At 39.6% G+C, this 14,649-nt stretch overlaps 1 protein-coding gene across 7 annotated transcripts in view; it reads left to right on the top strand.

Annotated features, from left to right (window-relative positions):
• RBMS3 (RNA binding motif single stranded interacting protein 3) overlaps window positions 1-12,872 on the top strand; it is a 1,402,476-nt gene extending 1,389,604 nt beyond the window's left edge. For 4 of the 7 annotated variants that reach the window (XM_078151267.1, XM_078151272.1, XM_078151270.1 and 1 more), the window contains one exon: window positions 6-137. In XM_078151267.1, the coding sequence (XP_078007393.1) occupies window positions 6-137 (132 nt within the window). Of the gene's footprint in view, window positions 1-5; window positions 138-6,371 lie in introns of those variants that run through there. The other 3 variants (XM_078151263.1, XM_078151264.1, XM_078151268.1) reach the window with 1 other exon arrangement.
• The last annotated feature ends 1,777 nt before the right edge of the window (window positions 12,873-14,649 follow it).

Here is a 14,649-nt window from a genome sequence, read left to right as displayed (position 1 = left end):
CCCAGGGTGTTGTCGCTGATACCTCTCCCCAGACAGTTGCACCTTCATCACAGGAAGCCAGTGCCCAGCAACAGCAGATAGCGGTGGAAACGTCCAGTGAACATACGCCTGCATATTCCTACCAACAGTCTAAGTGAGTACTGAACTTTCGTCGTGGGGGGGGGAGGGTGGTGCTTTAACATCTCAGGAAACGTGGGCCTATTTTGCTTTATCCTCACCATGATCTCAGTAGGCATGAGAGGTATCATCTCCATTTTACAGATAAGGAAACAAAAGCTCAGCGAAATTCAGGGTGTTGTCCATGGTCACATATCTAGTAAGTGTCAGAATAAAATGCAGCTCTTCTTGGCTCCAATTCTAGCCCTTTATCCACTGCACTATATTTTATATAAGAGGAGACTATGGCTAATGAAAGTTAAAAGAATTGCCCAAATGATAAATGCATAAAGTTCAGGTGATTACAAAAGAAACCAATTGTATTGAAATACACTTATCAAAATGTTAGAAACACACACACACACACAACTTCATGGATTCCAGATTAAGGACCCCTGATATAAATGGAGAAAGGACTTTTAGAGACATCTAGGTGGCATAATGAATAGATAGAACATTGAACTTGGAGCTAGGAAGACCTGAGTTTAAATAATGTTGGATGTGGAGTTAGGAAGACCTGAATTGGCTGTTGTGAGGATACAATGAGATCAGTGCTTTGTAATCCTCAAGATAAATCTTTAAGCCATATGAATACTAGCTAGTATTATGTGATATTATAGCCATTATTATTATTAAGCTACCACATGCTTGAGTAAATGTTAAAGAAGGATAAGGTGCTTGGCTCTGTATGAGCAGAATCCAAAGGCAACACTAGGCACCCAGTAAGAAAAATTAATGGCAGGCCCAACTTCCTCCCATGTGTTAAATTCCCAACTGTGAGAAAATTGCATTCCCAAAAACAGCTACCAAAGCCATGTAAAGAAGAAAAGCCAACCCTGCACCTTTTCAATAGAATGTGAAAATATGCAAAACCACATTGTCTAGTAAACAAGAGGACAGGGTTGTGCAACATGCTTCTCTACCAACAATGTCATTACCTGAGACAGAAATAGTCTAGGTCACAGTGCTTCTTAAACTGTGCGTCATGATCTCCCCAGTTTAAGAAGCACTGAAAAGGTCACGAGTGGAAAACGTTTAAGAAGCCCTGGTCTAGGAAACCTAGGGTCCTGTTCAGGATGTGAACTCTCCTGTCCCACTCAGCAGAGCATTCCTCACCTTCCTTTCAGTCCAGGTGAGTAAAGTCTTGTCTTCCTGACCCTGCAGAGCCTCTTATGAAATGGTACCAGAGACACGGTGCTGGTGGCCCCTTCACGACCAGAGGGTAAATTGAACCTTTCAGGGTTTGTTGAGGAAAGGATACCGGCAGGTGAGAGGAGATTGTTGACCTAGAGCTAAAGGCTACATCAGAGGACTGGTAGTCCAATTGTCCTGTTTTACAGATGAAGAAACTGAGACATAGAGAGACAAAGTGATTTGGCCAAGGAGTTTGACCAAAAGAGTTAAGGACCTTGTGATTATGAAGATGAAACTGAATCGAAGAAATCACTGATGCTGATCCCTAGATAAGAGGAGAGTTGGGTGGCAGGGGAAGGAACAGAATATGTATGTCCAATTATCTATTACATGATACAGGGGTTAGGTTGGCTTTCCTTGTGCCCAGAGGTCAGAACTAGGAGCACTTGATGCAGGCTGCAAAGGCCAAGGTGACTTAATGGAATGATGATCCAGTATTGGTCCAGCATTAGCTCTGGAGTCCAGGCTCCTCAGTTTAAGTCCTGCCTTTGGTATATAATTAGACACTGGACCTCAATTTCCTCCTCTGTAAAATGAAGACGTTGGACTGAATGTCCTTAGAGGTCCCTTTTGGGTCAAAATCTTTGATTCCATTAACTTCCTAACAGTTGGAGCTAACCAAAAGTGAAATAATAACAGCTGGCATTTATAAAGTCCTTTGTGGTTGACAAAATGCAGACCTAGGAGTATTATTGTACCCACTTTACAGAAAAAGAAAATGATGTTCAGAGTACTTAAGTTAAGGAAGTTACCCATGCTTATCCCACTAGTAAGTGCCAGAACCAAGATTTAAACCAAAGTCTATCCTGACTCTATGACCAGGACTCTTTCTGCTTTATTTGCTGCTCATCACTAAAATATACAGTTTGTCATCATGGAATTGCCTGCCTTTGAAAGTCAACAGCAACGACATCAATAGCATAGCAATAATAATAGTAGTAATAGATGGATAGATAGAACTGATATAGCACTTTAAGGTTTGCAGAGCACTTCACAAAGAGTCTCTCATGTATCCTCACAACCACCCTAGGTAGTAGGTCCTATTATTATCATCACCCCCATTTTATAGATGAGGAAACTGAGGCCGACCAAGGTTTCTGTGCCTTGTACAGGGTCACATGACTATTAAGCTTCTGAGGCTGAATTTGAACTCAAGTCTTCCTGACTCCAGGTCCAACTCTTTCTCTATCCACTGCATTACTTTAGTTGCCTCTAAAATATTGTCTTATTTCATTTTCATAACACCCTTGGGTGGTAGATGAAGGTAATAGCTTCCCCCTCACTGAAGGGCTTCAGACAAAGAGTGGATGACAGCTCCTCGCGCATGTGGCAGAGAGGACTTTCAGTTCAGGTACAGGTTGGGCTAGATAGAGGGCTGCCCAGGGTCCCTTCCAGCTCTGAGTTTCTCTGATTCGCTATTGTTAGCCAGACCACTCCCAGCTAGTCATAGGAAGACCTATAGATATAATAGACTCATTGCTGCCTTGTCCTCAGCCTTCAACAATATCCACCCAATCCTGAAGAGCTAAGACCTTCCCCCAATTCCCTCCATACCCAGGCACAATTTTTTTTTAAATAAAAGTTTTGAAAAAATTTTTTGTTGCATAAGATTGCTGTAGCCAGAAAGGAGGGAACAAGGAAATTAAGACAATCTAATAACAAAAGATGCTCAGAAAATTTCATTTTAAAAAAGACAAAGAAAGTGAGGTTTTGTTCCTACAGGATTTGTTTATCTGAGTATAACTGAGCAGGGAGATCTGCATCAGACCACTTTGACCCATGATCTAGAGATTGCAAATAGCTTTGGAGACCTTCTGCCTGCTGTTCCCTTAATGTTGACACAGTTGTAAAGCTGGCCTCCTGATTTCAGAGGAGATTCTATTTGGCCACACTGTCCTGTCCATTACAGGATATTCTGTGGAGTATCTTGCAATGTGCCAACTGATGCCCCCTGGGACATTTCTGATGGATGGCACACCAGAGCCTCCTGGCAGGGCACTCTTTCCTTTGAAATTGAAGTTAGAAAATCTTGAAACACATTATCTTAATGTGTTTCCTCCTCTCTGGTCTCTCTGAGCAAAGTGCTCTCAAGCCATCGACTAGGAAGGAAACAGTAGGTCCAAAAAAAAAGATGGAAAGACCTCTCCAAACTCATTTGAAGTTCATGGAGGGTAATCACTTCTGGAGCATCACAGAGGAGGTAATTAACATGATCAGAGCCATGTTTCTGTCAGTTTCAGGCAAAGGGAGCTGTCAGGACTTGAAAGCATCTCTTGTGAACCCATCCAGAAAAAAAAAATGGCTGCCCTGGCTTCATTTTTCCCTTTATGTTCAGGGAGACTATAAATTCAAAGTGAAGGTTATAGGAAAGATAAGTTAGCTCCATTAAAGGATGTGTCAGCTAATAGCTGAGGGCAACCATTCAGTCTCAGAATGTCCCCTCTAGGCAAGAAGACCTTCCTTTGTATTGATACCCTCCTAAGCTTTTTAAAAACTATTACTGGAGACTTGACACCATGAAATTAAAAGCGACCTGTTGATTTTTGTTTCTGGGAGGTATCCCACACCTGACTCCCTATTTCAGGCTCACTTTGTTTGAGGTATTGGTTCTGTGAATACTCTGTCCTTTCTCTTAGCTATCTAGCAATTCTAGGAAATCATGGATTAAAACCACTGTCTGGAAGTAATGAGCTGCCATTTTCTCCCTCTGGGCTTGTTTGTGATTTCATTGATGAAAGGACCTCCCTGAAAGGAAATTCCCTCTACCACTGCAGAATCAGCACCTCCTCTATAGCTTTGAGTCTTAGCTTAGAGAGTCACCTAGGAAACTGAAGGGTTAAATGCCTGGCCCAGATGCAGAGGGTGAATTGAACTCAGGTTTTCCCTACTCAGAGACCAGCTATTTATCCACTACACCATACTACTGGAGAAAGAAGAACAGGAATAAAACAGTCCCTGCTCTCAAAGACCTTACTTGCTTTCTGTTGGGAGCCATTCCAAGGCTACCCCTCTGCTGTCAGAGTCACATCCCACTGAGGTATTAAGAAGAGGGAGCATTTGAAATGGTTTTGATGCTAACATTTTGAAAATGTTTTGATGCTAATAATTTTGAATGTTCAGATGGCCCTTTTTCCTTCCTCACATCCATTCAAGCTACTTGCATTATGCAAATATGCAATTTCACAGGCAGAATGGACATAGCCGGGACAGGAGTAGCTTCAGCTCTGTTAAATATCTAACCACCTTTCCTCCCTACTTTAAAAGGCAGGAAGGAACCGTGCAAATGCAAGCCCCTACCACTTAGTTCCACACATTTGTTGCCATGTAGCAGGGAGGCCCTTTTCAATGTGAAGCGATGGGAAAGGGTTATTGCAAACATTTGTGGCAGGTTATAAAACCTGAAAGAAGCTCCAACCTTGCTCATAAATATGTATTGTACAGAAAACAGTGCACCTAATGTGCCGGGGAAATCAGTGTCTTCTGAGTCATTGTGGATCGTTGAGTAAGAGAGAAAAACCATTCACTGGGTTGCTGTTAAATTAATAGATGGGGCTTCTGCCAATTTTTGTTCAGCATGCAATAACATCCCTAAAAATATCTGATTTGCTCCCAGGTCAGAGATATTTTAGCAAAGCATGATGTGAACCTGCAGGCAGCAGGGGGTGTTGAATAATGGGGTAAATATGGAGAGTAACTCTAATGGGGTTATTAGCTTAATATGTATGCTTGTTATTTGTGTGTGTGTGTGTGTATAACTTAAAGTTCTTTGTCAATGTCATTTATTATTAATGATGATGATGGTAGTGCTGCTGCTTCTAATAAATAACAATAATGACATTGCTACAATTATTGATGCTGTTATGGAAATGGGGATTTTGCTTTTTCTTGAGCTCCCCTAAGGTACTTGGCATAGGTAGAAATAAAAGGTAACACAGGAAAAAGTCACTAAGCAACTAGATGACCCTATGAAATAGAGTGTTGGTGTCAAGAAGACCTGAGATACTTACTAGCTGTGTGACCATGGGGAAATCACTTAACCTCTCTCAGACTCCATTTCTTCACCTGTACAATGGGGATAATAAGACCACCTACCTCCTAGGGATGTTGAAGAGTCAAATGAGTTAACACATGCAAAGTGCTTTGTAATACTTAAAGTGCTGTATAAATGCTATTAGTGTTATTATTGATTATTATACTAGTGGAATCATTGTTCTAGATTTATTTTTTAAGGGTAAAGGCACTGTGCCTAGGTCCTAGGGATAGAAATTCAAAATAAAATTGAGGAATCATGAAGCTGTCATCCTTTGGGTGTATCTTGCTTGCAATGAGAGTATGAGATAGTAAATCATCTAAAAATGGTTTACAGATACATTTGGTTCTTGTGAACCAAATCTAAAAAAAGTCCTGCACAGAGGCAAATATACTTCTCCACATACATTCATCCCAAACCTGAACTATGGACAGAAGTGATAACAGTCAGCCACTCTCAATCATGGCTAGCCTCATAAAAAGTCAGGCCTGAAATAGACAATATTAACAACTGGTGTTCCCAGCCATTGTCTGAACCCTGATGGATAAAGCACACAGATGACGAGTCTAGTCATTGGGTGGACAACCATCCTATTAGAAAAATTGGTTTTGCCTGCCTCTCACTTCCATAGAGTAGACCATATTCCATCTGCTAACAAGTATTGATCGAGCACCTGCTGTGCTGTCCAGCACTTGGTGGATGACCCGGGAATATCTGCTAATAGGCACTAAATTCATGACCTCCAGGTGTATGCACATAAATGAGGGAGTGTGCCTGCCAGCTCCATGCTTAAATGTCCCTTCACTGTGGCCTTCTCTAGTAAGCAGAGCACGACTGGGTAACCATCTTCATGTTAAAGACTCTTACTTAAGCTCCTGCAGAATTAGTTTAACTTGGATTCTGTTTAAAGGGAACCAGGTGGAAAAGAAGATAGAAGCCTCTTCCAAGTTGTTTCCACTTAGTGACTACCCTAATTCAATTGTTTTCACAGACAATAAACAGGACTGAAGAATGTCGATCTGAAAACTTTGCCTTGAATGGAGAAACTTCAACGAATAAGGAGTTGGCTTCCAGTTTGCACAGGCGTCAACCGAATGCTTTTTTTTTTTCATTTTCTACTTTACCCAATGGAAAAAAAAAACCCAAGTGTTTTTATGTGCTGTGCGAAAGGTTCCGTCATGTAGTCTGACAGTTTTATTTTTGCTATAATTTTTTTTAATTAAAGAAAAATCCCAGAGGGGGAAAAAAAAAACATAAACACTGGGGGTTGACATTTCATCTGGATGAACATTTGGATTCAGAATTTACCTGAAGGTGTAGATAGATTTTTTTTAAAAAAAAAAACATCAAATCTGATGTCAAGAGGGAGCGAGCTGAGATGAAAACCTTGTCTTCCTCAATAATTAAGCTACTTTCTCTTTTTTTCCCTTCTTTCACTCTAGTGCATTTGTTTTTTATTTTTAATTTTTTTCTTAGAAATGTTTAGGTAAGGTTTATCTTGAATCTTAATTGCCTTAATTTTAAGGACGTCAGAGGCTCTCCAGGCAAGCTGTCCACGTCTTGTTAGAAAAAAACCGGAGAAGGAAATTTGAAAAGACTGCTTTGAGCCAGCTTCAACTGGTGCAGAAGTTTAATAGACTCTGAGTTTTTAGGGTGAAAAAAAAATAAACTGTACAGTTGAAAAGAAAATGTTTTTCTTCGTTTGAAGAAAATTTGTTGATAAAGGAACCGTGGCAACTGCAAGGATTAGAAAAAAATGCTGGGACTTTTCATGAACTTTGTCTTAAGTGTTGACAGGAATCATTCTAGAAAGGAAATGTGATTGACAGGAAAGTTATTGACATTGGTTCAATCAAATGGCTGCATTCGAAATGATACGGGCTTTGGGGGGGCAGGATGCAGATTTTTTTTTTTAATTTCTAAGGCGTCATCGCTGACAAAGGCCCTTGTGCTTTTTATCTGCAGTCTTTTTTATGAGCGTTAAGAAGTTTTTAGTCAGCTTTGCTTGTCACATTGCAAAACCTAGCTTAAGAGCATTTAAAAAAAAAGAAAAAAAATTTAAGTAGATAGGAGCTTATGGTCAAAAAAAGTGCAAAAAAAAAAGCAATAGATAGAAGAAATTGTTGACAATTTCTGTAGTCTTTCCTAGTTGTGATCAAATGCAGCCTATGGATGGCCTATTTTATACCAAAGATGAAGTGACATCCTAACGCAGTCCAGAAGATAGAGGTTTTCTTTTGTGTTTTTTTTTCCTGTTCTTTAAAAAAAAATCTTTATTTGACCTACATGGCCGGACCAGTTCTTATTTTCATGTTTGTTTAACCTATATTCCACTGGTGTTTTACATACTGCAGAGTTTATAAAGAAAAGCGCATATTAGTTGGGCTTAGGAAGCCCAAACCTGTTGGGTTCAGTTGAGAATCAGAACAGGACAAGATCTGAGCACCAACTAATGTTACTGAAAAGGCTTTCATCTTGCTGAGCTTTTCGCCTATGCTCTTGTACAGCGCAATCCATAGTGGGGGTCACCTCTATTGGGAGGCATTTGCCTAAAAGGCTGAATTTTCTTTCTGTGCATGTTGGACTATAAACTCTTCTGGGGGGAAAAAGCATTTGAAAAGGTCACCTTTCCCCTTCCCCCCTCCCTAAAAAAAGTCTGTGGAATGGTAGGTGGTCTCCTTAAAGAATGTCTCATTGTCTTTGTGAAGAAAGTCTTCCTTCTGAATTCTGTCACCCCTTTGGTTCATCTGCTCATCTTTTCCAGCATGGATAGCAGTTTTAATTCTGAAACTGAAAGAAAGGGAAGGCAGAATTGTCTCCCTTTTTATTTTTTTTTTCATTGCATCTTTGAAGGCTATGGTTGCCAGAAAGAAAAGGGGAAAATTGGACATGTTTTCTCAATTTAACTCTCCTGGGCAGGTAGGAATATTAAAAATAAGGTTTTTTTTTCCTAACAGAATTCTGGATAAGCTCTTAATATGCTGGTTGACAATCAAGAGTTAGTATGATTTAAGAAAACAAAAGCCAAAAGGAGCCGGTCCTGGAGATCAGCTAAGCCAAAGGAGGCAGCGGAGGCCCAATTAGGTCCAAAAGTGAATGCAGTTTCATTAGCTGAGACACAATTGTACATGGTTCTTTGAAGACCTCCATGGGAAATTTGCAATATTTTACCTGAAATCCAGGGCAGTGAAACTTTGTTAATTGAGAAGGGTTTGATAGTAGTACTGTTTTCTGAATGAGGCACTGGGATGAAAGAATTGGTGGAGCGCCTAGAAGACAAAAATAAGTTGCTGAGTCGAAGGAATGAGGTAATGAGGTCGTTTTGTATAATTACTGTGAAAAAGGAAATAATATTCATTTAAAAGGAAAAGAAGTCAATCATATTCCAATGAAATCCACTTAAATAAAAGCTGCGGTTCTGAAATTGATCTGAAAGTTCTCATGAAAGAAACACCTTTAAATCCAAGCAAAAATGATTTCAAGTAATGGTGCTTCCCTATATCTTAATTTTAATTTTCAATTTGAAGGAAATGATCCTTCCAATAATTGGCTGCTATAGTTCAATTCAATACCCATTCCAGAGAGAAAAAGCCACTGCCTGTTGGTCCCTACTATCATGTAATACCCCCATAGGTTAGGGGGGGGGAGACACTCTAGGTTTCCACTTCATTTATTGTCTTCTCCCTGGGTTTTGTGGGTTGTTGTTTTTTTTGACATTTTGTAGATGGCACCAACTTGAGTTTTATCATTGTAGAGCTGCCCATAGAGAGCTACAAAGAATTCTTCAAACCAGATCCATTTATTTTCCTCTTCCCATTCTTCAAAACACCTCATATAATTATGGATTCTCCCTGAAAATAATTGAATTGAATAGAAAACAACCTTATTTTATTCTATTTCATTATAAATCCCAATGTGACATAAAGAAAAGTCTCATTTGCTCTGGACAATGAGATTCCAAGGTAGCTACCATGTGGCTGATGAATATGCTGAGGTCACTTCCTGTTTCTATTCAAAATACTGCTGTTTCATTTATATGTTTAGAGGTTGTTGGGGTTTTTTGTTTTTTGTTTTTTTGTTTTTTGTTTTTCTTTGGTTTGGTTTAGTTTGGTTTTCCCCAGCAATGAAAGCAAAATAATTTTGATGTTTTTATTAAGCCAATTGGGACAAAAGGAAACCACCCCACCAAACATTTTGACCACTGCCATGTATTTTGTGTTCAAATTGTTTAAACCATGCCACACTGTCAAAGATCTCATCTCATACCAAAAGGGAAAGGGAAAATGTTTCTTCTCTGTACATGAGTTAGCTTATCCTTCTCTGTCCTCTGACCTATGAACTTTCTCAAATGTCAAACCACGCCTGAAAAATAGCAGCTTGAACAGGTAAGCAATAGTAGGTTCCAAGCATAGGCCTTGTTTGAGAGGGAAAAACACACACAAGCAAACCAACCCTTCCATGTTTGCTTGGAAATAGTGGTGAATAGAGTAATGATATGGTAATAAACTATAGTGCAGAGATAGTAAAATTCTTTGAGAACATAATTGTCTAAAAACAAAGCTAATTATCCTATATGTTATGGGTCAATAGAGTTTCTGCATTTGGCCTGCTATTTCAATTGCCCCATTGGTCTTACATATCAACACCAGGAGATTCCTGATTGAACGATAGAGTTCCTTAAAGTCTTTGGGCAAGAGAACCTGATCTTAAAATATGGGAGCAAACTAAGATCAACAAACCATACTCCGTAAATATTTGTTGTCACATCCAAACTGTAGTCCTCAGTCAGTGGAACACAAATTAATATTTTCTTTTCTTGAAGATGAGAGGTTGTCCAAGGGAAAATGTATATGATAACTGGGAGTTTCTAAATACCTTCTTATGCCTTCTAAAGGAAAGATGAGGTCACAGAAGGATTATAAGAGAACTGAATATGCAAATGAGAGTGTTGGTAGCAGAGGGCTGCCTTGGGCCTCTGGGAACTCCTGATTATATATAAGACATGAATATACGAGCTGGCTAAAGGATTCCCAATGAGTCTGATCCTAAATTTACTTGTGTTTTCTTGGTTCATTGGCTAGATGCTGTTTGTCTAGAATGTTGGTGCCAGTCTTCATTAGAATTCTTGCCAAGACTCTTGCAGATGCATAAAAAATGGTGGCCCATTTTGAGTAGCTCTCATTAGATGAAAGGTGGATTTCAGGGGAACTTGATTCAGTTTGGACACCCAGGCTACATCTTCATGGTTTTTCAGTAGCTTAAATGGACTCATTGAAACAGATTAAATGACCAGCCGAACAAAGCTAGACATGTTTAAAAAAAAAAGTTTTGTTCTAAAGTGGGCATATGAACCATTGCAGAAAAAGAGAGCTATTCAGGAAAGAGAAAATCATAAGTAAGTTTTAAATGGTTTTTATATGAGCAAAAATAAAATGAAGGGAAATTATTTATATATGTATGTACCAATATGCAGCCCATTTGAGGAAACCTCCATTGTAATAAAGCCTATTTTTAATATGTCATAGTATTTTGACCTATGTTATGTTGTCTATGGCAGGAAAGGATGAAATTTGGGTTCTTATGTCATAGTTAGCTTGGCCAGTATGCATCTGTTAAACTCAACCGGGCTGGCAAGTTCTTGCTGAATATTACAGGAGGAGTTAGATGACAAAATTTTCATAGGCTCTTTGCCCCTGTTCTCCCAGTTGTCCATCCTGCATCCAGACTGTAATGAACTTAAGAGTAATGAATCAATCTATCTTGATGGTGACACTAAATAAGGTTTTGGAAAAGAACTTGGGTTTCAGTCAATCTCAACTGGCATTTGTTGTTGAAAATTTTCCTTAAGGTAAAATTGTTCCTATTATCGAGCTCTTGGTCAGGGATGGTTTCAGTGGTTGATCTATTGTTCATGGTACTTTGTGCAATGAGAGTGCAAAAGTCTACCACCAAGCCCAGTGAGTGCTCATGAGCCTCCACTTAGTGCACCCGCCCCCTCCCATCAGGTTAATGATTTCTTTTGTTTTAACTTGATACTTATACATAAATGCCACTGCCAAGGATGGATAATGTCAACAATGCCCTTTGGTTCCCTATCATTCCTAATTCAGCATGTAGCAGTGATATAACATAGGAGGAAGCCACTTTGAGTCCTCCAGAAAACATCACCTCTATATGACCACCACCATTTCCCGCAGTCCACCCTGGTCTGCCCAGCCATTGATCACATTCGCTGCTGAGGCTTACTGCCATGATTTGTGATTATACAAAGGAATCCATTCATCCTCAGTTCCTTCCATCCACCCTTGGGTAACTTTGCTGTTCATTGTACTACCTCCAGGGAATGGTGGATAATGAAACAGGAAGGAGGTAAAACTGAAATCAGTCCAATTTACTACTCATCAAATCATCTGATAACATGTTCGGTTGACATCTTTGGTTACAATGAGGTATATTGGGTTTATCTGTGGATTTCAGTTACTCAACCCATCTTGTTCCCTATTTACCACAATTTGTGGAGAGTTAACTATAGTCTTTGAAGATGATAAATGGGGAGGGGAGAGAGAGAGAAGGTGCTAAAAGCATAAATGTTGATTTGACTTCCCTCACTGTTGTGATTTCTTTGACATCTGTATACTTTTGATCAGGACAAAGATGAATCAGTTCACTTACCAGAGAAAAACATCAACTGTTGGACAAGTCCACCTCAAATTTTAAGTTGCTAAGAAGGATGTGCTTAGTTTCTGTGCTTTGAATGACTTTGCCTTCCTCTATCATGACAGAATGGTTTCTATGTTCTGGTAGAGCTTAATGATAGCTTCAAATGGAAATAATGCCCACTTCTTTTTTTCAGTTTTAGAGTTGGGCATCTTCTCAACTCCCTGGTAACAGAATATTGCTAAAGGTGCTTTGTCTCACAGTAAAACATGTTTTCATTCTAATTCTTTAGCAAAAAAAAAATGGGCTAGTTCCTAGGCATCATGGAGGCACTTGGAAAATTATCCCTATTGCGAGGGAGGGAAAGAAAAACAGCAAAACAGAAAAACAATCCTTTGTGTGTGAGAAAATCCATAGATATAATTGGAACCATAAAGCTAAGCAAACAAAAAACCTGTTTGATGTTGTGTTGATGAAAAATTAGCTTCAATTAGAATGGGACATGGCTTCTTTAAAGAATCTTTGCAGACCTCATGGTAACCAAATCCTAGACCATTGAACCTCTGAATGCCATTCAGTTCTGAACCTGATTTATCAAAGAGCATTTTTGTCCTGCTGGCTCTGATTGTCATGGAAAGTTCTGTAATGCTAAGGTGTTTCAGGTTTTCCTTTTTCTTTCTTTTTTTTTCCTTTTTCTTACTTTATTTTTTCCATTTGTACCACAGTCCGACTAGCTACCATTTCCCCTACTCCTTGGGCTTTCTGTAGATCAGTGGATGTTAGGTTTAAACTTCTGTTTTCTTTGATGAAGCTTTCAATAAAAAATGAAAACAAACCCAGGGCCTTTTGTTGTTTGTGCATAGCTCTATCGGGAATCTCTTGGGCAGACAGAGAGGGAAAGAGACAGCGGGCTGGGGAGCAGGGGACTGAGGAATCAGAGAAGATTTAAATTAGACATGCCAGTACTCTCCATTGTGGAGTTTGGGACCATAAAGTCATAGATTTAGGGTCACAAAGAGCCAGAGAGGTCATCATTTTCAGATGCAGAAGCTGAGGCCCAGGAGAAGCCATAGGATCACATGCCTAAAACTAAAGGGGGCTTTAGAGGTCATCTAGTTCCCATGCCTCCCATTTTATAGTGGAGGAAATGGAGGCACAGAGAAGTGTACTTGTTCAAAGTCACAGGGGTTAGCAAAAGAAGAGGAACTGACTTTTTGGGGGCAGGTGTGTCCTTTGTATTAAAGGATCTCAATCACCCTAATCACCAAGGGTTAAGAGTTTGGAGCCATCGGAGATCTAAGATGATGGAGGTTACATTGTGGTTCGGTCTGAGTTCTTTGGGGATTTTTTTTTAAGCTATCATGGAGAGGAGGAAATGAAATGGATAGTGGAAAGTAGGGACAGAGAAAAGGGGCCATTTGTATCCATAGTTAATAAAAAAAAACATTAATAAAGAAAATGTAAAACCAAAACCAAATAATGAATGAAGGAAGAAATGAATGATCATTTCAGCTTGGGATAGGAAAATTGTCACAGACGACAAATAAGTATCAACACAGGGATTATGATGCTTGGAAATGTATAGTTTTGTGCAAGTCGTATTCATACTAGTGATAACATTGACAAGGTCATTTCTGACCAAGGAGGATTGACTGAAATTCTGAAGTTCTGTCAAGTAGCTACTGGGCGGCCTCCAGAATGCTTCTCCCACCTTCCCATCAGAGCCGAAGAGGAAAAGGTGAAGATTCTGTGTGTAAGGTAACTAACTACTAAGGGAAAAAAGGAAAGAGAATGGATGTGTGATTCCACTGATAGAGGGAACTCTTGAATGAAGACACTCGCTGGACCAATGCAGGTGGGCACTTTCACTGGTGCATTAGAACACAGGGCTTGAGTGACTTGTCCAGAGTTATCCAACAAGCTTGGCAGAGGCTAGATTTGAACCTAGGTCTTCCTGGCTCTGAAGGCAGCTTTGTATCCACTATACCACATTGCCTCTCTCCCCAAAAGTGAAGAGAAAAATTTTCCTGACTTTGCGACCCTTCAGAGGAAAGGGGTACTTCATTAGGTTAAATTCTCTTTGGTGTTCATTGTTCAGCTCTAGAACCAAAGGAGATATGGCCTGCAACAGATAGCATTTAATTGGCCCTTTAATGTTTACAAAAAACTTTTTAAATCATTTCTCATTTGATCCTCACAGTAATCTTGGAGGGTAGGTACTATTATCATCCTCACTTTACAGATGAGAAAACTGAGGCAGACAAAGGTTAAGTGACTTGCCAGGGGTCACATAGCTAGTAAGTTCTTGAGGCTGGGTTTGAACGTAAGTCTTCCTAATCCCAGATCTGGCACTCTATCCCCTCTACCATCTGACTATTAGTGGCATTAAGCAGCCTGGATTCAAAAAGGACTAGAAGAGCTGGGAAATGATAGGTTTAATATAGTCGATGTTCAATATTTAATAGTTGAATTAATTGAAATGGCTTCATGATGAATCCATATTCTTTTCTTATGATCAGATGGGGCTGGATCTAAGATCTGGCCCTTTTGTTTTAGCTATGAGAGAGAAGGGGATAAGCATTTGTTAAGTGCCTATAACTTGCTAGGCACTG

The sequence above is a fragment of the Phascolarctos cinereus genome, unplaced genomic scaffold, assembly GCF_003287225.1.
Source record: "Phascolarctos cinereus isolate Bilbo 61053 unplaced genomic scaffold, phaCin_HiC Scaffold_1;HRSCAF=81, whole genome shotgun sequence".
Classification (NCBI taxonomy): Eukaryota; Metazoa; Chordata; class Mammalia; order Diprotodontia; family Phascolarctidae; genus Phascolarctos; species Phascolarctos cinereus.
The sequence above is the reverse complement of the archived record's forward strand: the minus strand, read 5'-3'. Positions and strand labels throughout refer to the sequence as shown.